This window comes from Epinephelus moara, chromosome 1 (genome assembly GCF_006386435.1).
Source record: "Epinephelus moara isolate mb chromosome 1, YSFRI_EMoa_1.0, whole genome shotgun sequence".
Classification (NCBI taxonomy): domain Eukaryota; kingdom Metazoa; phylum Chordata; class Actinopteri; order Perciformes; family Serranidae; genus Epinephelus; species Epinephelus moara.
In genome coordinates, this window is record NC_065506.1 from 19,833,823 (window position 1) to 19,860,872 (window position 27,050).

The window sequence follows — 27,050 nt, forward strand, 5'->3', positions numbered from 1 at the left end:
TTTCTTTTTTTTTTTTTTACAATTTTACTATTTATCACTACATTTCTCTACAATGTACAATCAAAACAAAATAAATTCAAGAAAACCAACTGTAGTGGATCAAAAAGATGACTCTTCTAAGGTTACTGTGAAAGTGATTTATGAAGTGGTGCATTAACCACAATAATGGTAAACAATCTTTTGCTAACTCAGATAAAAAACGACTCAATAAAGTCCACATAACAAAAAAAAAAAATTGCAAAATTATTTCCTTGTTTCCTTGGCCATGTCACATCATGTTAGTGCGTAGTGTCATGCTACAAAAACACTATATTTTTTCTCTTTGGCAATTTAAGTGATTTCAGTCCTGACTGTGACTCGTTGCAGCTCACTGTATCCGTGTGTTTCAGTCAAATATGTTTCCCTGTCAGGAAGAAGAGCGGTCGGTCCTCCTTGGCGTTGGCAGTCTGGAACTCATCGCTGAGCCTGAACCTCCACTCCTCCTCCAGCTCCAGCCTGCCCACCGTCTGCCTCAAGGAGCTACGGTCTGCACTGATGACACACAGAGTCGCACCTGGAGGGAAGTACACAGAAGGGAGGGACATAGTGACTTAAACATCAAATAATTTTCTGACTTAATTGAATAGACAGTAGGGGTCGTTGGCTGGAACTGATCCGATGACACTGCAGTTATATGGTAATGCCTCTCAGCCACTTTTCCACAGGGGCTTCGATATGTGTTTTTCTGACTTAAACGTTGCATGTAGCTCTTTTAGAAATTCAGAATGAGATTCAAGAATTATAGCTTGCTCTTTACAATACATTATTGCATATGCACCATCTGTAAGGGCCCTGACACATCGAGTCAAGTCAATATTGGGCTGTAGGAGAGCATCCGTTACCCAAGTCTTGGTGGTGTCCCACAGCTATGACCCTTGTTGGCTTTATTTTAGCCGATTCAACATGTTGAATCGACATTCAAAATTTGGATCAATGGTGGGGACAGCAGAACACGCTGATGAAAGAAATCACTCTGATTGGCAGTTCAGTTCAATGCAGGAGAAGAGAAACTAAAGTGAGTACAATAAACAAACAGTAAAGTCAAGATAGAGTGAGATCATAACATAATGTAAGGTTTAAATAAAAACTTTTTAGCCACTGAGCTCTCTAACAGAAATGTTTCCTGATGGTTTGTGTTATTGTTCACTGGCTGTCTGCTGGTGTGGGGAGTTATTTCCTTTTCCGCAGTCGCAGAACCTACATGCTGGTTGGCTGTCAGCAATGGTCTTTGTGGTGTGTTCATGTGCAACTTTTTGGCCTAGACACAGGCAACCTAACCTGACAGTTGGCTTTCATTGCTGCTAGTTCTTTAAAGTCAGTTTGGTGTGTCTGGGCCTTAACACACATACCAGTATATGTTTTCATCGTCTTTATTTAGTCTGCGTTTGTACCTTTGAGAAAGGTGAACTTCTTGAGGAACCCAGGAGTCACAAAGGAGTCTGTGAAACAGAGAAGAAGGCCGCTGAACAGCAGGCCTGTGGTGCTGATGTTGACTGAGTGAGGTCTGGAACTCACGAAACACACCGTCACCTGCAGGAAGCAAGAAGAGGGTGACTACTGGAATGTATGGGTATAAGAACCTATACATCTGTTCAGAGGTTAATCATTTATCATGAACAAACAGACAATAATATGTGTGTGTGTGTGTGTGTGTGTGTGTGTGTGTGTGTGTGTGTGTGTGTGTGTGTGTACCTCAGGTCCCAGATTAAGATAACAGTCCACAGAAAGTACAGGGTGTGTGTAGTTCTTGGTGCTGAGGGGAAACAGCTTCTGGCTGGTGTGTTGAAGGTACTTTTCCAGGAGGAGCTGAGCTGGTGTCGCCAAGAAAAGGTGCTTGCTGTCCGGGGCACAGATGTACTGCGAGGGCCCCACTGAGGTGGGAACATCTGTCATCTGGAGACATTTCAAACTTTTGTTTAATAACCTTTGTTGCCATTAAGTTTTGTGACTAAAATATCTGTCATTAACTGATACATACTTACACAAATTCATATTTAGATTGATTAGTCGACAATGTATCAGTTTCCAAACAAAGTAAAGCCTATAGTCAAATTCAATATTTTTATAGATTTCTTTTTTGTTCCTGTGTAGCTGCAAATGTGGCATTCATAAAGTAATAATCATCAAGTATTCTACAAATCTGTGTCTTTATTCTGCTCCTTGAGAGATACGTGGTCGTGTTCTTGTGTGTTTTCAGCATTTACCTTGGTCTTGATAATAAACGTCCTGTATCCTCCTATGGCGATCTGCTTCTTCATGACACTGAAGCTGTTAAAGCGGCACACGAGCAACCCGGCACTGTGTAGCCTCAGGGTGAAGTCCACATCGTGACAGGTGAAGCGGTTTTGGTCGTATTGGACATTCTGGCTCCGGTCGACATTGAGAAGTAGAAAGTCATGAAGCTGACCTCTGGAGAAGGGCTCGCTCTGTTTATGACCTGGATGGATCAAAATAAATGCATGTTGGTGCACAACAGACTCCTCATTAGAGTCTGGCTCCGACTGAGGTTAAAACGTATCCCTCCTACGTTCCCTCTAATGTTAGTGTTAGCCATCTTTATGAGCGCTGCTCTTTTACCAAAAGAATTTTCATTCAGAATTTTCTGCATGAGGGAGAAAGAGTGGACCTGCTTCCAGACCCTTTATCCTTTTAAAATAAAACCTTTTCATATGGGAGACCATGTTTCAAAATATTAATCATAACAGAGTATTTCACATGAAAACGTATCTGGAGGGGGACCTGAAAGACCTGAGATATAGCCAGACATATAGTAATTATACTTTAAAATGATATTTGTAAAATCTTTAAGGTAAACAAGCTTACACTGAAAAGATAGGATCGTAACAATTTGTATCCACAGTCGAGACATGAGGCATCTACAGAAAGCACAGTCTGCCCTGAATGTTTCATAGCAACTTAATGAGCAGAAACAGGAGTAGCTCATTATTTTGAAGTATCCTCTGCAGTCCAATACAACAGCCTTACAATACTTACTGTACTATGTTTGTAGAGCTTATACTGTTCCATTGTGTGTGTCATTACACTGTATTGCAATATTTTGAGATTGTAGTTTGTTAAAATAAGTCAAGTTAAGTCAATTTGATTAGTATTTACAAAGACTGAAAATACAGTCTGACTATGATTCTTGACTTTTTCAGGTTGCTGACATCACGACCCCTAACCTGCAAATCCACGGCTGCTCCACTTCCTGATCCCGCACAGTCCAAAGTGGGCCAGGTCTGGACAGGCCTCCATGTGCTGTAAGATCTGCTTCAGTGACACAGTGTGTTCCGCTGGACCACTGACCACAGCAGAAAGGAAACAGAAACTATATCAAAACCTACTCATAAAATGAATTAGCAAATCCTTACTTCTAATAAAGGTGACAGTCATTTCATCCAACACAGTTTTTCATATAAATATTGTTTGTATGTACTTGCGTGCGTCGAGGTCCACTGTGTTCCACATAACACAGGAGTCATCTGCCAGGATGATGAAGGGCCATACATCGCCTGCCGGACCCCCTCCCTCCAAACGCCGACTGCGCTCCAGCTCCAAGTTGTGATACGACAGCTCTTTAATCAGGAAGTGAGCAGCACCTGCAGAAGAACGGGAAGAGGTTATAAAGGTGGTATAAAGACAGTATGAAGACAATTAATACCGACTTTTCAGTAATGTATGAGTCAGTGTAACTGCTAAGCATGCCTATAATAAAAACCTATGAAATAAAATTTCTAATAAAATTTACTAAAATTTTTTATTCCCAGATAATATCAAGCAACTTTGGGTAGAATTATTATCTGTTTCTACCGAATTATTTGTGCTTTCCTGATGAACGTATTCAGATCCCAGTGCATCCCTAGTCCCTACATAGGGCTCTAACGGCAGTTATAGTAAAATACCTATTCCAGCTCCGTTGAAGACAGTGGGCAGCACAAGCATGATGTGATTGGGCCAGTACTTCTTATACACAGCCATCTCATACTCTTTGACCACCAGGATATGCAGATGTGAGGCTCCATCCATAGCGTGGTACAGGTTAAACAGACCATGCTCATGACGTCCGGTGGTTGGGGTGAAGATTGGACTCTTGATACAGTCTGGGCTCTGGGGAAGGTGAAATGAATAATGAAAACATTTAAGTAGTATCAACAATGAAAAAATGTGTTCAGATGTTATCTGGCTGGTGTGCTGGTCAGAGGTTGTGATTTTAGATCTTTACTAAATTTACAAAATATCCTCTCAAACAGAAATCTGCTCTGCACATATTTTTTTAACCAACCAATGGGCTATGGCAATCCATTTCCCATAAGAACAGTTTAAGGCATAGTCTACCCTGTAGCACCACCTAGTGGAGCTCAAGGATGTTACACTGTGGTTACCCTGCAAATCACCTCTAATGTGTTGAGGTATGTGCATCTGTACCTAAAAGGGATTAACCAAAACACAGACTCTTTCTAAACTAGAATTTAAATATTTCATAATATCAGCATTCTTTTGTTATGTGAGGAAGGGTCAATCAATGATACACATCACTTTTTATCTAGTTTAATTTTTTATTTTTAACATTTCTATACATGTTTTCTATATCGTAAGATTAGCAGTAACAGGACAATCTTAGCACCACCACCTGATGTCGGAATTTGAGGGGCTGTATCTAACAATTTCTGCAAGTTCCTAAAACCGACAATCCAACATTCACACTCACATCATGCAGCAATTGGCCAGCTGTATGGAGTTGAGAAACTAAGATGGGTTTGAAGTTCTCTCTCGTGCTCTTTTGACATATGTTACACAACTGTTTCTGTCACTGTCTTGTGTGTTACACTAAGACTGCTAGTGACAGAGACACTGTATGAAATTTAGCTCCCTTCTACCCAAATTTAAGCGGTTATCTCACCCCTCTCTCTACAACTATCAGCCTCTGAGTGTGGCTGTTTTTAACAGTTTGTAATGCTAGTATTCAAGGTTCAGTCATTTAGGTTCCACTCAGGAAGGACTCACCCAATCAGAGGTGAGAGGCAGCCGCATGCTCTCCAGCTGACCTCCCGGTTGGCTGAAGCTGAAGTAGTGCTCTTTAGACTTTGGGATGATGAAGTAGAGCTGGATCTCTTCACCGAGCAGTAGATGGGTGAATGTGAAGGCATGCAGTGTTGACTCATACATCTGAATATAACATTAGAGAGGACATACATTATCACCTGTGACATTTACACTTCAAAAGCAGTGTGTGAGATTGTCTGTGTGTGTTTGTTGTGTTCTGCTGACCTGGTATCTGGGGTTGAAGCCCAAGTACTGATGACACTGTTCACAGTGGTGGTAGGTGTTATAGGCTGCGTATTTAGACAGCTTGATCCTAGATGTCCGCCGACGTAGGTAAACATCCTCCTGGCGCACAGGGTTTCCTTGGAGAGACAACAGGGGCAAACAACAATATCATAATTTACGGGTTACTTCTGATGATTTGTTTTACAAGATGAATGTTCTGTGAACACAATTGGCTGTGTTAAATTATTGACGTCTATTTTCTGACTGTGCCTACCCTCAGTGCTGGGTTTATATCCAGGGTTGTAGACAGAGCTGATGTCATCATATTTGGGGTCATGGATGGTGTAGTCGAAGGGCATCGTCCTCAGAATGTCTGGATTGGGCCAGGAAGCATTGGGTGGGTGGTACTGCACCCCCTCCGCCTGTGCACCTAAATAAACACATTACAAGTGAATGCATTACACAGGAGTTTACAACTGGTGAATATTTAACATCAGAACCTATTCTGGACTAGGGATGCTGATTTTCACACAGATTAATTACCTCATGGCAGTAATGTAATCGGTGTGTGCCTGAACACTGCAACACCAGAAACACCAACTACTACAGCACGCCTATTCTGGATGCATTCTGACAAAATCCTAGATACGCTAGAATACTGTTAGGTACTGACTGTAGTTGATCTCTTCTTCATCGTAGATATCCACCTCCATCAGCCTGATCAGCATCCGAGACAGAATACCCAGGAAGTGCAGGTACGCTCCTGTCTTACCCACCTGACCATAGAAAAAACAAAAGGGACATTATTGTAAATATACAGCATGGCATGAGCTTGAACAAAAGATAGAGATAAGAAGAAATTACCTGTGGGGGTCCACTGAGCAGCAGTCTGCGAGGGTGAAAGTTGTCACTTCGTCCTTCAGTGCGATTGCTGCTGTCCATGTGGTAGGAGCGGGGGACTGTCCACTGGCGATAGTACAGTGACTGTTCTGTACATGTCATCATCTTACTCAGCAAGGGCCTGCACACAAAAGAGACAGTTATAAAATCCCCCTATGATGGATGAAGATGTACTAATTCAGCTTAATACATCAAGCCCACTGTTCAGAGTTTGATTCATATGATCATGGTTGGGTACCATTCACATTTAAATCGGTTTTACCTGAAGCTGCTTGCCCACGCGACAGACATGTGTGGCAGGAATGAGGTACATCGTGGAAGCCCGCTGCTGTCACTGGCTGTGATAATATCGTACAGGGCACGAGGGAGGAGCACAGAAGGCGGGCGACTCACTCCACGTGCCCAGGAGCAGCTCAGATGAGGAGAGGAGGCTCGCGGGGACAAGGAGCCAGAGGAGGTGGATTTGGAGTGTTGGCGACGAGACTGGGGAGGGGGAGGAGGCTGAGGTTGAGGGTGAGGCATCTGCATCTGGGAGAGGGACTGATGATGGGGGAGTGTTTGAGCGTAAGGTTGGGAACTTGTTTGCGGTAATAGCTGATTTGGATTCTGGGGTTGTGGCTGCAGCTGGGAGATCGGTTGGGCCTGGGAATAACTCTGCGCTTGAAGTTGGATTTGTTGGTGTAGCGCAGGCTGAGGATATGGAAAAGGCTGAAACGGGGCCAATGGTTGAAGTTGAGTCTGTGATTGTGAGGAAGATGGTGTGGTGTCGATGGTCCCTTTCTGGACATTTGGAGAGGTGGTGCTTTGGGCAGGGAAGGGATCTACAGCACCACTGTCTGACTGCTGGAGCGGCTGACTGCATGACAGAGGGGAGTCCCCTGGAAATGAAAGGAAGAAAAATAGAGTAAGAAAACAATCAGTTGAGCTATCCCTTCAGAGTATGAACATTAAACGAATTTTTGAATCTCAAAGAACAGCTCATGTGCATCTCATCTCACCATTCTCCTGTCCCTCCTCCTCCTCATTGTCAGTGCTGCTGAGTTTCTCTGCATCACTCTCCAGCAGGTCACTTCCTGGTCCAGGGTTGTGTGGGGGTCGTGACTCTGCCCTCACTAGATAAGCAGCTAGTCCTAACTCTTGTTCAAGTGTGGTTCGCTGAAGGTAGGAGCAGCTTATCACTCTGAGATCACAATACTTCAGTGACCTGTGGAGAGAATGAATTCACTGTTTTAACTCCAGTTTGCAAGTCTCAATGTTACACATCAAACCTATTTTCATTCCTATAAAGTTAACACTTGGTGGTGAAACTGCAGTACAGCGAGGGTTGGGGACAAAGGGTCAGTGTTTTAGGTCAGAAGTTAGGAGCTCAGTGTCTGTACCTGGGCAGTGATTCCCCCAGTGGCTCTGCTCCTGACAGGATCAAGATGCAAGGAAGGGCCTCTAGCTCCAGGTACGTCCTAGGAACCCAGTCAGCATCCTGGATCTTCAGCCATGTCTGCAGGACACACAAATACAGAACACATACAATTTTCACAGTCAGTAAGTTTCTCTACTTGTAAGCTCATCCATCTATAAACTCATTTATCCTGTGTTTTATGATATTATGAACTACTACCCCACCTTGAGCTGATCAATGAAGCTCTGTCCAATATTTAAAGCTTGATTTGGATTCCCGAGTATGATTTCAAAACTCTCCTCCAGACCCAGCTGCCTCCTCACTCTGGACAGCCGTCGGTGGGCCCATGCTGCCAGAGCCAAAGACGGGATCCTCAGCAGGACCATGTGACCATGGTGGGCGGGACATTGCTGGGCAGCAGTGAGCAGTGATTGCACGATCTCTAAGGTCTCCACAGAGGTGTGTTTGTGGAGATTGTGGGAGCTGCCGATTCTGCCAGATGCAGCCATCAGAGCCACACAGTAGTGCTGGATCAAAACTGTAGTCCGGATCACAGCACTGTGCAGCTTGGGGAACCTGGGACGGAGAGATTGTTAGGGCTTCTTTCTCTATATATTATGTAGGCCTGCAAGTAATTCAATCTTGCTTGTTAGGAATAGGATATTTGAGTAGACTAAGCATGTATGTGTTTGTGCTACCTTTCTTCCAGGGCAGATGCCATGCTTTCAAAGGAGGAATCATATCGCATCAGAGGCAGGCTGCTCCCTGAACGGGTCGACTCTAAGAGCTCTGACACACCAAAATAGCGCGTCTTCTCATGATACAGGTCCACATCCTGCACACACACACACACACAAACACACAATGTCACAGGTGTACACTCCCAATCATTTTTTGTCAACTTCTAGATATAAGTCATCAGTGTGTGTTGAATACAGAGTGTTTATCACACACAGACTTCCATCTTACGTTACTGTATGCAGAGGGCCAGTGGATCTCGTTGTACGGGCTGATGCGGGTAAACTGTGTCTGCAGAGCGAAGGGGAAGGAGGTGACGTGGAGAATTAGGATGTTTGGAGCGTCTCTGACATGTCGGGAGTTTAACAGCTGGTCCACCAGACCCAAATCACTGTCTGAGCTGCTGCGGGGTGCACTGAATAAGAGAAAGTGACAGAGAGTCAGAAAAAGAAAGAATACATGCCTCATTGCTTAGTTGATGCTTTTGTTGTGCCAGGTTGCTTTGATGAACGATAAAAAGTGAATGGAGTGATTGTCTGATCTCTTTCTCATTCTCACACACCAAACACACACCTGTTGATGTCCCAGTGGGCGTGGTCATGGACCAGGATGTAGAGTGTGTAGGAGTTGCTTTGTGCTTCCTGGATTAGGCTGTCAATTCGTGCCTGAGCGCTCTGATCCATCTTGACCACATAACGCTCAGCCTCCCGCTGAGACCCACACTCCTGGTCTGAACCTCCAAGCTCCTGAAGGACACCTGAGGTACGCAGCCAAAGAAAAAGAGGGTCAACATAAAAACCTATCATGTTGTGGGCATACACACAAATTAAAAAGATTCTTCTTGTCTTTCCTTTTAAGGCGACACAAATAAAAGACATGTAACTAACCAGAGCTCCAGAGGTGGAGAACAGTCTGCTGAAATGTGACCTCAGAGGGCGGTACCAGGATGAGGAAGCTGACCCTGTCGAAGGAACCAAGGTCCAGGTTCTGTGTGCTGGAGTCTGCGATGGCACAAACATGGGACAGCAGCTTTCTGGCTACTGCCAGCTGAATGGGACGAACCACACGCCACTCAACGAAGTATTCTACACAAAAAACCCCACAAATTCTTATCATCATATTCAACAAAAGATTTGTTTCACATATAACGATTGTCCTGATATCAGCTGTGCACAGTTACTGGCAAAAAGAGTAAAGAATTTGAAAATACATGCAGACTACTCTTCTATGTCTTAAAGCAAATCAAATGAATCCCAGGGAAAAGTTGCATCAGCAGTAAGTCAAAAGGCAAACTGAAGAAACATACAAAGTAAGACTGGGGCAAATAGGAAGTTCTCAATTTAGGAAATTAGTTCAAACACAGGATACAGTATGAATTAACCTGGCAGAACCTGTACAGGGTAAGATTACTTTACTTTTACTCGGAAGTAGATTTGGTTTGCAGTAGATGAGGGATCCATCTTGACACACATTTTACAAACAACACAGATAACAGACTGACATGATAAAAGTTCTCAAAGCTCCAATAATCACTGAACCACTTAAATAAAATAAATAAATACAGCAATGTTGCTTATGAGGCACATGTGCATTGTTGTTGCAAATCTTTCATCTCAGTAATGACTGAAAAGCAATACACAATACACATCATTCAATCAGTCACTCCCTCAGTGATGGACAGACCTTTGCATTTATAGGGCTGGCCTTGCATGCTGTGGTCTGGCCAAGATAAAACTGATGCAGTAAAAGATACAACAGAATAGATTCATCATGGTTTTGTCAATGTGGAAAAAGGACAGCCCAATTTTGAGTCAATAATTGTCCCAAGATATTTGTAAGACTGCTCACTGTCTGACTCTTAATGGATGACATCTGCCTGAAGCATTTTCACACTAAGGTGAGGTAAACAAATGCATTCATACACAATGTACACATCAAGCTGTCTGTGTCTCACCTGAACAGGTGTCTTTGGCACTTAAAGCTCTCTCTTTAGGGCTGGGCGAGTCTTTTGACTGTGTGTGTGAATCCTTTGGACTGCTTGTGTCTTTAGGACTGTGTGTGGTTTTAAGGCTCCTCTCTTCAGCTGATTCCTGACTACTGGATAAGGGAGATGGCTCGTTGCTGTCCACAGTGGCATTATCCAGCAGGGAATCCAAATCACCATCTGAGAAACAGAGAGGAACACTAGATGTTGGTAAACTATGAATAAAACACACAACAGTATGCCTGCACTGCACACACAAATGTGCATGTAAAAAGGGCAGACAGACCTTGTCCGAGGGAGTTGCAGTAGTGGATGAGTTCCTGGGCGACACCAGTGGAGAGCTGGTGATTGATTTCTTTCAGACCTTCACTGGGTGAGAACATATTTTCTGCCAAGGCACGACACTGGTGTTTACCTAAAACACACACAAATACACTGAATTAAAATCTGCTTTATTCTTTTAGTTTAATGTTCAGGACAATTTCACAACATTCGCACATACATAAAAAAACACAACTCCTACCTGTGACTACCACACAGGACTGCGTTTCCTGTCCTGGTGCAGTGACAATAATCACCACATAGTTGGTGTTTTCAAGCCGTCCTTCCATTAACCTGCTAAACGTTTGCTGGAGGCCTTGAGCCAAAGATCCAATCTGCTCCCCTAACACCACCACGCCCTCTCCACAGGACGAGGCAGCCAGCTGGGCGAGCCAAGGAAGCTGGCTGGGGGTCAGGGGTTGTTGGCTATGGGGAGGTAGGGAGAGATGCTGAGGGAGTCCAGGCAGGGTGGATTGGGTCTGGAGACAGAGTAGAAAAAGATGAGCAATTTGTGCATTTATTAAGTCTACTCTGCCTTGTCATCAGTTTTTGTTTCTGCAATATGCTGCAAGAAGATGGCTGCATGTTAAGCTAGATGGGAAGAGAGTAGCGCTTTCTGTGATGTTAAAAGGTGTGAATTGGTAATGTGTACAGCTTTACATGACTAAGGTTTCCTAAAACCCTGGGGCATAAATTTCACTTGTAAATGTGTTTGCTTATTTGAATTCTAAACTTTCTGTCAAGTTATTTTTTTTTAAGACTCAAACATTTGCCAACAGGACAATTCTAAGAAACCCTGTCTTACCTCTATGCCATAGTGCCTCCCTTGGGTGGCCGGTGTTTGAGGCTGCTGGTACTGTCTGATCTCACTGAGGTGGGACTCCCTCCATGACCTCATGAATATCTGCTCCAAGTCCTCTATCAGGGGCACCTGGTCAGGACCTTGGGTGAATATAGGTGAGAGAGAAAGAAACAAGTAAGTGCCAGTAGCTTTTTATGAAATATGTTTTTATTTAGAGGACTAACAATAGCAAGAGTGAGAAGACCTCAGCTTGATTCACATTTTCAATGTAGAAACTTTCCAAAACCACTTTATCACCATTTTATAAGAAATTTTCCCAATTCAAATTTGTATAGGATTAACCACCTGACCCAGTTCAATGGGTTCACTTAGGAGTTAGCATTACCAGGGCAACCTTTCATCGCTGCGGGACAGACTGAGATGTAATGTGTGCTTCAGCTAAATTTCTCTGAAGTTGACTGTTTGACCCAGGACTCACTCACCAATCTAACCTTTGATCACAGTTGAAGACACACAGGTGATTTAGATCAGCTATTAAGTACAGTTTGTCACACACAGACAAATGAACAAGACTTTCAGAAAATTTCAGTCTTTTGAAAAGCATTTTCATGTATTTTCCACTTATTCATACTTTTAGCTAGAAGCTCAAGTCAAACCTTACAGTGGTCCATATCTTTAAAACATCATGGACATTATTCAGCTTTTAAGGCCAGCAACTGAGGTCCACATCTTTTAATACATTATGGCTATCATTTAACTTTTCAATGACATTTATACTAATTAGAGCCATTCCCACTTTTTCAGCTATTCCTCCCTATTACTTCACCTTATTCTAACACATTTGCACCAGCAATTCAGTGTAGTGTAAGCCTCTACACAAATCTTAAATTATTTGACAGTATTGGTATCATTTAACTTTTCAGTAACATTCATATTACTTTGACCTGCTTCCACGTTTCAATCTAGTCCTACTGATTCATCTTATTCCTACAAATTTAAGTCAACATTTCAGTGTTGCGCCAGCTTTTCAAAAAGACTTAATATATTTCACAGTATTGATATCATGCAACTTTTCAATGACATTCATGCTAATTAGACCCATTATAACCTTTTCAACTATTCCTATCACTTTACCTTATTCTTACACATTAAAACCAGCAATTCAGTGTGGCATCAGTTTTTCATAAAAACTTAAATGTTATAACATATTCCACATCATTCATACATTAATTGTATTATTCAACATTTAGAGACAGCATTGCAGTGTAGCGTCAGCTTTTGAGCATGCAGCTTTCTATTTCTTAACTGTTATCCTGTCTGCCCCCCAGTGGTCATTATGAGACACAGCACTGATATCATCAAAAGGTCAATGAGTTGCCTCCTCTCTGGCTGCGTATGATTGAAGACTTTATGCAGGAAGAAGGTTTTAGACTGACCTAGCTGAACAAGGTAGTAGACTGTGAGTAGAATCTGCATCTCAGCCGACAATGGCTGAATGGGTGACGGGCCATAGTGCTGGTAGACTCTAGGGAGTGTCTGGGAGCTCAGGTAACAACTCTGAAGCAGAGAACTGACGAGCACTTCGCTGACATTTCCAGTCAGCTGGGGGAGTGAGCCATGACCTGTATCAATGAGAGGGAGACAGAGGAAACAGATGAACCCAGTGAGGAGGCTGAGATTATAACTTGGAGTGGGGGTAGTGGCTGAGGTGGTGGATTTGGCCATTAACCTTAAGGGTTAATGCTGATGTCATTCTGCAGATCCCCTCCTCCTCTTTTCCGCATGTTGATAGTGTGCAATATACCATAGCTTTTGAGAGAGACAACTTTTTTTAAAGGGGCATTTTGGGCCTGACTGTAACTCTTGTTGCAAAGAAACATTTCTAGCTGCAAGCTTGTGTTGAGTGAAGTTTATGACATTGGGCCACCCCAATTTGACGGTGATGGTAAGAATAATATAAAGCATATAGTGAATGATGAATTAACCCTCATGCATGAATCGTACATCAATTAAAGCCAGATTTTACGCAAGATCCATGATGATTAAAGCCCCGTAATGCGCATGTGCGAAAAGTCTCCGTTTTCAGAGGAACTGCATATTGCAAGTTTACATGACAATGGAGACGCTGCCGTTTCCAAAAAGTTGCACTCTGGAACCTATTTTCGAATCGTTGCGTTTTCAGGCACCCAAAACGCTGCTGTCGTGTAAACGATCGGCCAAAACGCAACTAAAGTTTACCGTTTTCAGTTGAAATCGTTGTCGTATAAACGGGGCGTGGCAAAAATACTGTCAATATTTTAATTTTAATTTTTGAGACCCCTCAAAGTTTCATAAACCATGTTTTCAGGGGAGCTAATGTCTTCTTCTTCTTAAGAAGAGCCAACTTCCCCTGGCTCCCCTGTAGTTTGCATCCTGCATGCTGAAGTGTCTTTGGACAAGATACAAAACCCAAAACTGCTCCTGATGTAAATGGATGGGAAAGTTCCCTTTTGGACGAAAGAATCTGCCAAATGAATGTAATGTAATACATGGATGGAAAAGCACGAGGCTTTGGCTAACAGCTGGATGGAAAAACGGTCGAACACTTTATGAAATTATGTAATGTGATAATCACAATGGACACGATGCACACAATTTCATCTGAGTCATAAAGGCTATCACCTGCTGTTTTATGACAAGAAAAGGACACATACATTTTATCATGAACTTTGTTAGATTTTATTTTATGGTTTGTGTTTCTTTGAGTTACTACATGAAAAGCTTCCACTGCAACAAACCCAAATAGAGACCAGTTGTTGTACAGGAGTGGTGGGAAAATGCAGTTCTTTCCACTCCCAAGGGAGAGAGAGGATAATAGTAGGGGTAGGGATGTACAATATAAGGCACAAAGAGCAGCTAAAGTGAAGGACAGGAACTGACAAGGTGGGTGGTTGGTGGGGTGAAGGGCAGATAGATGATGAATATGAAGTGAACACATAAAAGAAAATAAAAGGATGAAAGTACATACACCAGATATAAGAGGCAGTTTAGGACAAAGAGGATGGAGAAGGAAGGTGGATGATTTGACAGTTGATACAAAGGGGTGAAAGGTTGGAAGGGGAGGACAAAGAAGAGAAACAGCCTCAGGAGTAAGCCGACCTCTAACCTGTGAGGAGAAGCAAGCTAAACTGGCCATCTGTTGGGTAGTGACTGAAAACCTCACCTGTTCACCTGCCTGAGAAAGTCCAGTACTGACAGCTGGGTGGAAAAATGTTCACCAAACACCAGCTAGTCAATATTTACTTTGACTGATGAGTTAGGCAACACTGTAACAGGTACACATAATATTGTACAGAGTGAGTGTGCTCCATCTGACCTTTGAAGATGACAGGTTGCAGTCTGCAGGTGTGTAGGAGCTGATCAGGGATTGTCACTGACAGGCCTGGGGGGGATAGAGGGGTTAAGGACCCTTGTGATGAAGTCAGCGGGGCTGCAGTCTCTGGAGAAAGCACAAAAAAATATTTAAACACTGCAAGCAACACACAACTGTTTTATTTACACATATAACAATAAATAAATATCTCAAATTTCCTGATACATTTCTCCCTTTATCTTTTCTGTCTATATGCTGTGTCTCTTCTCCTCTTTTTACCTGATCTGGATCCATTTGTGATTACAGAAGGCACTGATAATGCTGATGAGGCTGATGAAGATGGTGGTGTCTTCACAGTGCTCTCTGGCAGATTGTTGGCAGCTGACTCAGGCGACCAGCCCTTGTGCCTCTTTTTTGGAGGACCAGCATTTGCATGGGACCCTGCAGGATAAAGAACAGGATCACATAGAGTATTAGCTTAAAAGTTTGTATTTTATATTTTTAATGTTTACAATGTAGTCAGTGAGCTTGCCACCAAGATAGTTTTTCACAATTTTTTTATATTTACAGTCTGAACTTACAAGAACTGAAATACTTATTTATTTTGTCATCGGTACATTTATTATAAAAAATGTTTTATTTTTTCTTCCTATTTTACAGTTTTCTACTTTGTCCCCAGCTACGGGATGTTGTTGCTGCTTTAATATGCTTTAGGAAAGATTTACTGTACCGCAGATGAGTCACTTTTCTTATTCTAATAACCCCCAAATCAACAGAACATCCACTATGTTGATGTTTTAGAATGGCCCGCTGTTGATACTGTAATGAAAACAGTTGTATTTTAGTCATACATTAACCTGTCTCTTCCTCTTCCTCTCAAACTCTGTTGAAATGCAGTAATAGGGAGACACATAAAAGGTCCACTTGTTAAAAGGGACCATGAAAAAAACAACATCGACAGGAAGGAAGCTTTTCATTCAGCGGGAAGGCAGGGAAAGAGACGAGACAGAGAGGGAATTTTACAACCCTGGTTAATGGAGGTGACAGACAGAGGGAGAGGGAGAAAGACAAAGGACAACCCCCAACACACAATGCAGCTGCCTGTATGGCAAGGGTGTTATAACACACACACACACACACACACACACACAAACACACACACACACACACACACACAGTGTGGGCTGCTGGTGGTAGGGGCGCTGCCTTTTAGAGGCGTGAAGAAACCCAGGGGAGGGGCTTAATGACAACAGACACAAACTGACCATGCTTACATGCACACAAGAGGCCACAACAGTGAGAAATTATGCTACACTTTAGATGAGCTACACCATCCTGATAGCAATAAACACCAGTTTACATGCAGGTAGTCACTGTGTTATCAGATTCCATAAGTAACTTTTCAGTTTTGCCTTTTTCTTTTAGATGATCTCTGCTGCTGTCTCTTTGCTGCTGAAATATCCCAGCTGTGGGACGAATAAAAGATAATCTTCTCTATTGTATCTTCACAAGCATTGTTAATTAATATTGAGGAACTTTTACTGTCATGTTGAAAACTGACATTATTTGGGGTCATGAAATAGATCTTCTGTCCTTGCGTTCAAGAAAAAAGATAGATTTACATCCACATAGGTGGAACAAAATGTTCAGTTTAAGGTCCGATACGTAGGATTTAGTGGCATCTAGCGATGTGGTTGCAGAGCCTCAACTTATCCAGTATGCCAAGACTATAGGAGAACGACTGTCGCTGACACAAAAACGTGAATGTCCCCATAGTTCCCATCTCTTTGGAAGAGGACCTGCTCCCTATATAGATAGAAACCGCTCATTCTAAGGTAACAAAAACAGATTCTGAGTTTCAGGTCATTATAAACTAATGAAAACATAGTTATGAATATTATATACCATTTCTGCTAATAGATGCCTCTGAATGATACCCACTGGACCTTTACTATCTCTCCCTGGTATAACATTTATGGTAAAATGACACAGGATATTTAAAAAAGTTATGTAAAATGTTAATGTAGAAGTGCCAGGACATTTGTGGAGTGAAGTGCATATCTGAGAGGGACTTGGGTTTCTCATTTACACAGTGTTTCAGCAATCAGGATGCTGCACAAAGCCAGAGATAATCTGACTGCAGATGTTTAGAAATCTCACTTTCTGTAGTGAAGAAAGTGAAAAAAGTGCAGAAATAAGGTGCATTTGATATAGTTTCTGTTCAGTATAGAGATTTTATGTTTTTTGTGTAGTACTGTAGGATGTGAAAGACGTAAGGGCTAGCAAAACTGTTTCTACTTTTTCTACACAAACATAACATACACATGAAATAACAACTGTTCAAATGACATGTCATACAGGACAGGACATACACTTCCTTCTGGATATCAACTGGATTATAGAGCTGAAGTCTGCACAATCTGTACCTGTAGCCGTGGGTCTCCCAGGCCCTGACTGATTTAAAGGTGGCTGGGCGATGGAGGGAACAGCATGGTTGCCATTTGTCAGCGAGTGGGGGACGTCAGCTATTTGTGGTAGACCTGTTGGGTCTACATTTGATCCTGCTGTTCCCAGATAGATAGACAGACAAAGATAAATCAGTAATATTGATAACTGAAACTTTTCATAACAAATATGTCTGTGATTATGGCGTATTGTGTCCATCTTTCTGTTACAAGTGAGAACACAAACAAACCACCAAGACAACAGAACAATTTTTGATGAGAACATCAACTCTGCAACAAATCTCTGTGTTTGCATTAGTGTGTGTTACCTGTGTAGCTGCCAGGTGTGAGTGTTGGATGAGTCAGTGACATGTTTGGTGGCTGTTCATCTGATGTCGCATGGCCTTCTGAGAGGCTGGGCCCCAACGGTCTCATCCTGCCATCTGAAACACACACAGATGCATTGACAAAGTCATTTCATATCCATGGAGATAGAAACTTTCCAGTGGCTAGGATTTTGCTACTGGACTGTTGGGACACTTCTGACTAATAACAGAGGCTGTTCCAAAAAGTAAGTTCACCAACTTTTCTGAGTAAAGCCAGGAAGTCACTCAGATTTAGAACCATGATCTGATCCAGATAACTCAGCAAACCTGCTTCTTAAAACAGGCTGGACTTAATAATACAACACTGCTCTGGAGTGAGTAAATGGCCCTGCAGCAGAGGAGGAGACAGTGAATGACTGGTATGGAGGTATTCAGGAATGAGTGTGTGTGATAGATGGATATTGTTTCTGTTTCTAACTGCATGTCACACACTGTATGCTTCTCCCTCTCTCCTATTTCATACTCCTCTCATACCAAAGCAAGGGTCCAGGAAAATAGTGTGTTTTCTTTTCGTGAGAAATGAGCCAAGACAAGTTATCCAACCTATGTCACTGACGGTGAACAGACACTGGGTTCCAAGTCTGACGCTGCTCAGCTTCAGTATTGAAAACATTAAGAACAACTTGTTCATTAGTTTCTATGGTAACTTTAGGGCAACAGTGGGATCACTGTAGGATTACTATGGTAACCTTTCAGTATTAAGCAGACAACAGGATGTGGTTAGAAACACTAAGAGAACATAATATCCACGTGGTTGGTGTTCTTTCTCGGAGGCCTTTTCACCAGGTGGTGTCCGATCACACCATTTTAATTTGATGGGTTACCTCCAGATTGTGGCCTCTGTGTATACTGTGTAGTCTCACCTTTCACCTGTCCTTAAGGCCGGACCTGTCCTCGAGGCTTTGCTACCTGTCCATCTGGTCAGACCCGTACACTCATTGTTTCCCAATCAATACAAGTCAGACTTTTGGACATTTGTAAGACAATAAAAGAGCTAATGGTAAAGGCCCTTTAACCTAATGCATGTGTTGTGCCTGTTAAGGGTAAGGAACAACCTCTGGGACTGAAAAATGAAGCCAACATGCAGGTGCCAAAAACTGCAGTTCTTCGAATGGCCACTTGAGGCTGGCCATCCACAAGAACCCCATGATAGAATGCCCAACTTTACAGCTGAAATAAGCATGTTTACAGCCTGGTACAAAACATGTTTTGGTCTCTATAGCTAATTTTCCCTTTCATGACAACTGTACAGGTGGTGAATTTCAATATAACTCACCTGTTGACATTTTATTAAGGAGTAATTAAAATGACGCATAATTCAGGGCAGAGTGACAGGTGACAGGTTATCTGCCGATAGCGTCCTCTGCTTCTCAGTTACTTAAATCCATCCCTGACTCCCCCACAGCACCAGCCTCCCCACCAAACATAGCCTCTTCTGACCAAAAAAACATGATGGCAACAGCCGTATTGCCAAACTTGAGGCTTTAAAACATGAGTCCACAAACCAATTGGTGACATCATGGTAGTTATGTCCATTATTTTTACAGTCTATGGTTAGGGGAAGGGGAAAAATTCGTTACAGCTTAGTATTACGATATTTTACGTGGCAATACTGTACTGATACACAGATGGCAAGTAACACTTTTGTCATTGTAGCAAACCATCTGGCTTGTTAAGTTATGCACTTATACCTCTCACCTAAACCATTTTATTCATGCTTTGTTCATCTTCATCTTCAATGAACCTCTCCACTGCTGAGCCATCAGTGCAACACAGAAGGGACAGCACTGCCTTTAATGTGAACATACAAGTAAGTTTCAAAAAACAAATCACTCCAGTCCATTTCCTACCGTGTCCTCTCCAGCAGATGGGAGCTCCTTTGACCAGCACACCCTGGTTGTTTCGGTATAGATGGTACTTCAAGTGCTTCTGTTTCTTGGGCTGGGTGCTAAGCTTTAGGTTAATGTGGTTGGAGAACTCTGTGAAGTAGCGAAAGCCTTTCTCTCCACAGCCCATACAGTTCCCCGAGAAGCCTGGATGGAGCACATGAACAGAAAATGTACTATTACGACAGGCTTCATTTTATCTTTCTTCATTCACACATCATGCAACCATCTCGATCATGTCAAAAATGCACTGTCATCAACTTTAAAGCAATTGTTCAACATTTGTATTATATGTGAGAGTGTTTTTTAAATTTGGACAGAGCCTGTGTTGCTGTTCCCCTTTGTCTTCAGTAGTCACGTTAAGGTAGGCTTAGACACAAGATGAATTTTATCACCTCACTCTTGGAAAGAAAGAAAATGAAAGTATGTCCCAAAAATGGTGAACTATTCCTTTAAAACAAGTCCTGAAAGTTGATATTTTCAGAGTTTTTGACTTTTCAACAAGAGTGATGATATTTTTTTGTTTCTCTGTGAATCTCCTGCCTCACCCAGCAGTGCGTTGTGACCCCGTTCGTCAGGCAGGAAGCGACGGTCTACAGCACACACCAGCAGGGTCTCAGAGAGGGAGGGGGACTTCACCCCAACCAACATGAACCCAGGGGGCACATCCAGGGGATCTGATGCCAGTGAGGACAGACGCAGGTCCCTGCCTGCCTGACAGAAGCCTGTGGGGATGAAAAGACAAGATGGGACAACTATTTAAACAAAATGATCTGGAAGCTTTTCTATGACTTTTAGATAACTTTATCTTACTGTAGCATAAATAAGAACAGCCCTGACAGACACTATGTAAACAGCTGATGTGGATACTTTTCTGCTGCTTTTTCGTCATTGAGATTTCTAGTACAGGCAAATTCAAAACTCATTCAAAACTGTTTTTCTTTGGTTTTAACACTGCAAAGTCATCCATTGGTTTGTGGATGGCATTTTGGTGGTTGTCATCTTGTTTGTTTGGAGCCAAGAGTGATGATATTTAGATGAGAGGGTGGAGCGGTGAAGGTGCGAGGGGTGGATCTGGCTGAGAATCCGACGACACCAGCAGCACTCAGTCTTTTTCATTTTAACCCAAAGCACGCTCTTCTTCCTAAACCTAACCAACAAAGGGCTTTTGGGCACACAACGTTGCTTTGAAGATGATGTCATGGCAGTTTTTCGTGACATTGCTATGACGCTATGATGGTCAGCTTAGGGTCTTGCCTACACTGACGGGGTACTATCTGCAGTGGAAAATGAAACTGAGAAAAAAAAAAAAAAAGTGGTACCAAAAGTGAGTAGAATAGAGTCAAAGACAAAAGTAAATGTGGCCCTTTGTGTGATGTTTTTTAGATTTCTTTGAGCACACATATATGTGTATGTGTACAAACCATCTGTGGTGCAGCAGCCCTCAGGTGGGGGCTTCATCTGATAGGGTATTGGGGGGCTGTTAGACTCTGAGCCATCTTCATCGTCTTCATCATCATTCTCTGTGCGGCCTGTCGGGGACATACATAAAGAAATATGCAATTTTAATGGTGAACGAGAATGAAAAAATTATACCTATGCAATTTAGTCAGAGGAGATAGGCACTTCAGCTGAACCCGTCAGCACACCCTGCAACCCACCATCATGTGCCAATGGCTGCTCTGTCTCAAGGTACAGCTGTGAGAAGACAGGTCGAGGAACTACAGTGTTCGACCTCAGCGATGCCTCAATGGAGTTATGGAGGACCTCCTCAAAGCGCGTGGTCCGCAGCTGGCCTGCATAGGAGTTCCCCATTGGTGTCCTGCAAAGACACAGGAGCCTTGTGTTGGACAATCAAGATATACGTGTTAACTGATGTAATTTGTTTTTGTTTGCATTAATAATTTACTAATGTAATGTTTTTTCTGTCCAGTTAAACTTTTACTACACGGATAGTCACACTTTGGTTCTTTTTCAGGATCTCTAAGTACAGATTTACCAGCTGCTCCATTACACTGTAAAACTGAGTATCTAAGTTGCTTTCTTAAGTTTAATCTTGAGAAAGTAACATGAAATATAGAATTCATTCCTGTGATATGTGACCGACAAGATCCTTTGGAAAAAGAAAGGGATAATAAAAGAAAAAACTAGGAAAAATATTATGAAAAAGACAGGATACTAAGACACACACACACACACACACACACACACACACACTCTACAAATGAGTAACTGACAAACCTAGTAGCATGTGACTCACTGACAGGTCATCTTAATGAAAAGACTAGCCTGTCAGATTACAGGCTTAACGCTGTGTTTTACACTACAGGTTAGCAGGACTACAGCTTCCCATAGATGTTCTTGTAAACAACAGAACCAAAGACAGTATGAAACAAACAACAGCAATTTGATAAGACCTTAAAAATATTAACTTTCACTGTCTCTGTAAGCACGCTTCACAAAACAATGCACCCTAGACAGCAAAAACATTTATGCAATTTAATTTAAACTTTTTTGTAACCTGGTTCGCCATCCTTTTTCATGAAACGTCCCTGAAGAAGCAAACACAACAATAAAAATAGTCCTAATTTTTTAACTCTCTACATGGCTCCACATTTGTATGACTTCACAATTATTTCCCCACATCCCATTGTCATAAAAATGGGGGCAAACTCAGGGTGAACAAATGTAAAACAGCAGCCGTGACACAGTTTTAGCTTAAAAACTAACCTGAAACTATAAAAAATATCATTATTATTGCCACTGCCAGTGGAAAAAACATGCTGACCAAAACAAGAAAAGAGGAGCAACAACAAATATAACAAACAAACAAAACTTTTTTTTACAGTTACAATCACACCACCCTGCTTATAAAAAAAAGACATGTACTTTGATAATAATAAGGGACCCTTCTGTAAGTGAAGCATTAGCTACAGATGCTACCAGCTACACGAGTTTAGATTTTCTCTAGTTGTCTGCATGTTGTCAAATAATGTTCCACATGCTGATGTAAACAGGCCAAGTCCTGTGAAAGTGCTCTCAGTTTACGTAATATTTTCCTCTTGAAATTCATGTTGGAGATGGAAACACACACAAACACACTCTCTCCCTCTCTGTCCCTATCTCTCTCTCTCTCACACACACACACACCTTACGAGCCACCTTCTGCTTCCACACTTTCATATGTAAAGAAGCAGCGCAGACTTTTAATGCCTTGCACCACTTTGTAGGGAGACAGAGGACGGAAGACAAAAAGCCCTGTCATAACACAGCCGGCGCTGAGAGGAAGTAATCACACCTTCTACCAAAGAACAGACTGATCTTTTTACAACCAGAGGAAGAGGAGACAGGGAGGAGATGAAAGCTAGGAGGTGTATTCCACCTTTTATTGAATCTCGACCAAAATCCTTTACTACTGACCAACTGTGATTCAGATAACCAAGTACTGTAAATGTTAACCTGAAGGCATTTTACATGCTTAATTACATGGTTACTGTTGCTCTACATTTAAGAGGTTAACATAAAATTTAAAAAAATTGTAAAACATCAAAGAGTGAATTGTCTGCAGGTACTGATGCAGGTGTGTCTACTGTAATGTTTAACACTGTGCTTTAAAATCTAAGGGCTGTGAGGAAGCACATGAGCCATGCTGCGCATTTGTACATTTTAATCTCTGCTTGGCACAGCGTTATACACATCCCACATTTATTTTTAAAGAATATCTGTTCCTAACGAAACCCGAAACACCTGTGATGCATAAAAGAAGACATGTAGCAGAGATGAGAGATTCTTTTACCCCCCATTTAAGGGTTTTTTTGGGGAAGGGATTTTTTTCCTTATCCACTGTGAGGGTCTAAAGACAGAGGGTGCTGAATGCTGTACAGATTTTAAAGCCCCCTGAGCCAAACTGTGATTTGTGATTAAGGCTATATAAATAAAACTGACTTGACATGACAGAAATAAGCGGAATGATAAAACTTTTAACGAAGCTTTGTTGATCTTTTCTCCTCCCATCTCCCCCTCCTTCCTCTCTCCCTGACATGGAAGTGGGAGATCCTTTCATCTCCCCCCTCCTCTTTTTCTCTGCTCCTCTTTCTTTCACCCTGGGGAGAGAGACACTATTGTGGTGTTTTATGACCTCTTGGACCCCCTCTACACCACCACCACCACCACCACCATCCCCAAACACCCAATGTTACACATACAAACCTGTAGTTAGGATCCCTTTAAAGTTTGAGCCCCATGCAACCCAAGGATAACACTATCACATCATAGCTTTTCCAAGTATTTTAACACTTTAAAGGAGTTCTTAAATTTTTTGGATAATAATTCATGGCAAGATAAATAAGGCTGATCTGCAAATACTTTCTAAGACAGCCTTAACCTTCTGTGAGTCTTTGTAATTCTGGAAATGATGAAGTAAAATCCGTTGTTAGCATCTTATTGTTTGGAACCAAAGATATTTTGTATGAAAAAGTATTTGAATTTACTGCTAAATGTCACTACACATCACCTGTCAGGACTTAACACTGCTCAGCGCCTTGCTAATATATGCAAACCCTCATATACATGCTCTCTGCTTTTAAGGCACTGATGTATTAGTTTGAGGGATATCTCATGACCGCAAGGTCAAAGGTGAGACCTGATGACAATGTTTAAGCAAGACTTTGATGTGGCTTATACTTCCAACATGTGCACACACACATATGTGGATGTGCACACACACATACACACCCACACACACGCTCTCCCATGGGCTCAGGCTCAGTGGACACAAAGGGCTTGTCTTGAGGGGTGAAAGGTCATTCTGGGAGAGGTCAGATAAGAACCCCAGGCTCTCTCTCTGTTGATCAGGCCCACATACTAGTCTCTCACACACACACACACACACACACACACACACACACGGCATCACTGCTATCCTTTCTTTCTGTTCGGACTGACAAGCAGAGTTGGGGTCTCCAACCTTCACCCTTGCACCTTCAGTAGCGGATCATGTTACACAGTTACACACACAAAGGCAGACATGCACAGTTAAGTGAATGTGTGCATACGAATATGCATAATATGTACAAACACACATCAGCAGAAACTGTGCTTGTGTGTGTGTGTGTGTGTGTCAGTGTGAGTGAGAGATAAGGCTGAGGAATGTCGAGCAGTGTCAGCTGGTCAGTGCAGCATCTCTTTCAGCCATGAAAAGTAGAATTGGGACAGAAAAAGTTCCAGCTTCGCAGATGCTCTGTAGCCACTGACCCACAGCCAAGCACATATGCAAAGAGATGTCAGTTGTTAACACACACACACACACACACACACAAGCAGCCCCTCAGATGGGTTCATCACTGACCAGTGACCCACAGCAAATGCTCTCATTCACAGTTTGCTCAACAGACATCGGATCGATGGCCAGCTAGCCAACTGGCCAACTGTTCAGCCAGCCTTTCAGCTATGCATCCGCACACTCACGCACACATGCTGAACTGGTCAGCCTCTCAGCTAACCTGTCAACTCTGCCAAAACACTGCTTCTCCTATTACTGCCCTGCAGGCACCTTCTAACATTTACAAGCATTGCAATGAACTTATTCCTGTATGTGCCATGTTTACAATCTCAAATTATCCAGTATGCTATAGCAACACATTGTCACCTGTGAGCTACATTAAGGTAATACAGGCAAACATAAAGATATGCTGTCTTCTGCAGGACAGTGTGTGACTACTGTACAGGACACTATCTATCTGCTAGAGTTAGTATTAAAAAAATCACTAGAACACACCACCAAGCTCCAACTTCCTGACTATTTAATGACTGCTCTGCCTGTTGCTTCGCTATCTTGCTCCACGTCCTTGAGCAGTTTTTTTTCTCTTCTGCTCTCACCTACTTGCACAACTTCAGGGAATCTTGTGTTGTCTACAGGCATGTAAATCTTGCTGTGTGTGTACCTTAGTATGGATTTAAACACTGAAGCTGCAAGAGGCATCACAAACTTAAACTGGATCATGAAAGAGCTGAAATACCCCCGTTATGATTAGTTGCTGTACATCAAGCAGTGTTTTATGTGACTTAACATGCACTATGCTTTTGCACCTTGTTGTTTTATATTGTCCTTGTCTTCTGTTTATCTCTTTGCACTTACATGTTTGTACTTCTTTTCTTTGGTTTTAAATGTAAAGCATCTTTGAGAGCTGTAAAAGCGCTGTATAAATAAAATGTATTATTATTACATGTATTAAATCTGTTATTAGCAATTATTCACACATCTAACACAGCATCATATGTTAGGAGCAGCAGCAGGAGTCAGTACATGCACACTGTGCATACCCAAACTGCAGCAGCTCTATCTATCTCTGTGTATGTCTCCACAAAACATAAAACAGCCAGGGTTGCAAATTGGCACCAGTCACCAGCCGAATGCTGGTAAAAAATGCAACTGCTGGGAAAAGGTATAATCTATTGAGCTTTGGTAGATTTTGGACAGTGGCACAGTGGCAGGTGGACAAAAAAAGAGTTAATTTCCAACCCTGATAACAGTCATAAACACCAGGGTCAATATCACCATGTTAATAAAACAATAATGAAGGAGCTCTTGGAGACGTGCCGCCTATTTATATCCTTTTATAGCACATTTCAAAGAATAAATGAAAAAACACTTAACAGAGCTACCCTTAAAACTGTGTGTTCCCAACACAGATGTATCTATAAGCATGCAATTATTCTATTACATACTGCAGTTTTATATAAGGGCAATTACACTGAAATGTCTGTAAATTTTCTGTTACAAGTTTTAAAAGTAGCCAAAATTGCTTGACCAAAATACATTTTTGCAATGCTAAATATTAATTCAAGAGCTGCATTTGAAGTTATAACCTCGTGAAAATATGTTTCTGAGAAGACAGAAAAAAAATGACCAGGTAATGCATGACATGCAGGAATTATCTAACGTTATTGTTGCTGGAAAAATCACACATTAATATAGCCTAGCATGTTACCCGTTTACAAAGTTAAAGGGGGTTTGAGAACATGTAGCCCAGGATATTAGCTAGCCAAGGAAAAGACAAAATGGGGCATTTTTATAAGAAACGGGTTCATAGTTAAAACCTCAAACGCCACACTACACACACAACTGTCCTTTACAGCGTAAAGACGATGAAAATAACACGAATAAAGTGTGAAAAGTGGAGTTTTCCAACAAAACGTCCACATTTAACAAGTAGCTAAAACACACAGCTGCACAGTTTCTGAGACATAATTAGAAGTGATTGTTTCTTGTTTCCTAACAGCATCTGCAACAGACTGGGCGGTCATCACTAACAGGACAGTGAAGGTAACATACTCTCTACCTGAAGGCAACACCACGGTGAAACAACACAATGTGAAAATAACTTACCTCTACTATCCAGCGGGAGAAGCGCGGTAACTATTCTTCATGAAAAGCCTGAAAGTTGATCCGACGCGCTGTCACCATGTCTCCGGCGCGAGACCTACGGCGGGACTGGGTGTCGCGCGTGTCATCACCTCTGATCCTCAGGAACGG

At 42.1% G+C, this 27,050-nt stretch overlaps 1 protein-coding gene across 1 annotated transcript; it reads right to left on the reverse strand.

Annotated features, from left to right (window-relative positions):
• On the reverse strand, positions 1–27,050 carry greb1 (growth regulating estrogen receptor binding 1). The gene is made up of 34 exons (XM_050043726.1): positions 26,904–27,050; positions 21,178–21,338; positions 20,941–21,048; positions 20,065–20,241; positions 19,481–19,663; positions 17,574–17,687; positions 17,227–17,364; positions 15,080–15,241; positions 14,804–14,926; positions 12,885–13,070; positions 11,452–11,588; positions 10,849–11,125; positions 10,612–10,740; positions 10,296–10,505; positions 9,229–9,426; positions 8,915–9,098; positions 8,573–8,756; positions 8,302–8,438; positions 7,828–8,179; positions 7,587–7,702; positions 7,206–7,411; positions 6,470–7,085; positions 6,172–6,328; positions 5,981–6,083; positions 5,582–5,737; positions 5,308–5,444; positions 5,044–5,205; positions 3,942–4,146; positions 3,476–3,638; positions 3,222–3,340; positions 2,244–2,476; positions 1,732–1,932; positions 1,431–1,569; positions 1–553 (listed from the first exon to the last, which is right to left on the reverse strand). The coding sequence occupies exons 2-34, from the start codon at positions 21,329–21,331 to the stop codon at positions 390–392; spliced, it is 6,030 nt and encodes a 2,009-aa protein (XP_049899683.1). The 5' UTR covers positions 21,332–21,338; positions 26,904–27,050; the 3' UTR covers positions 1–389.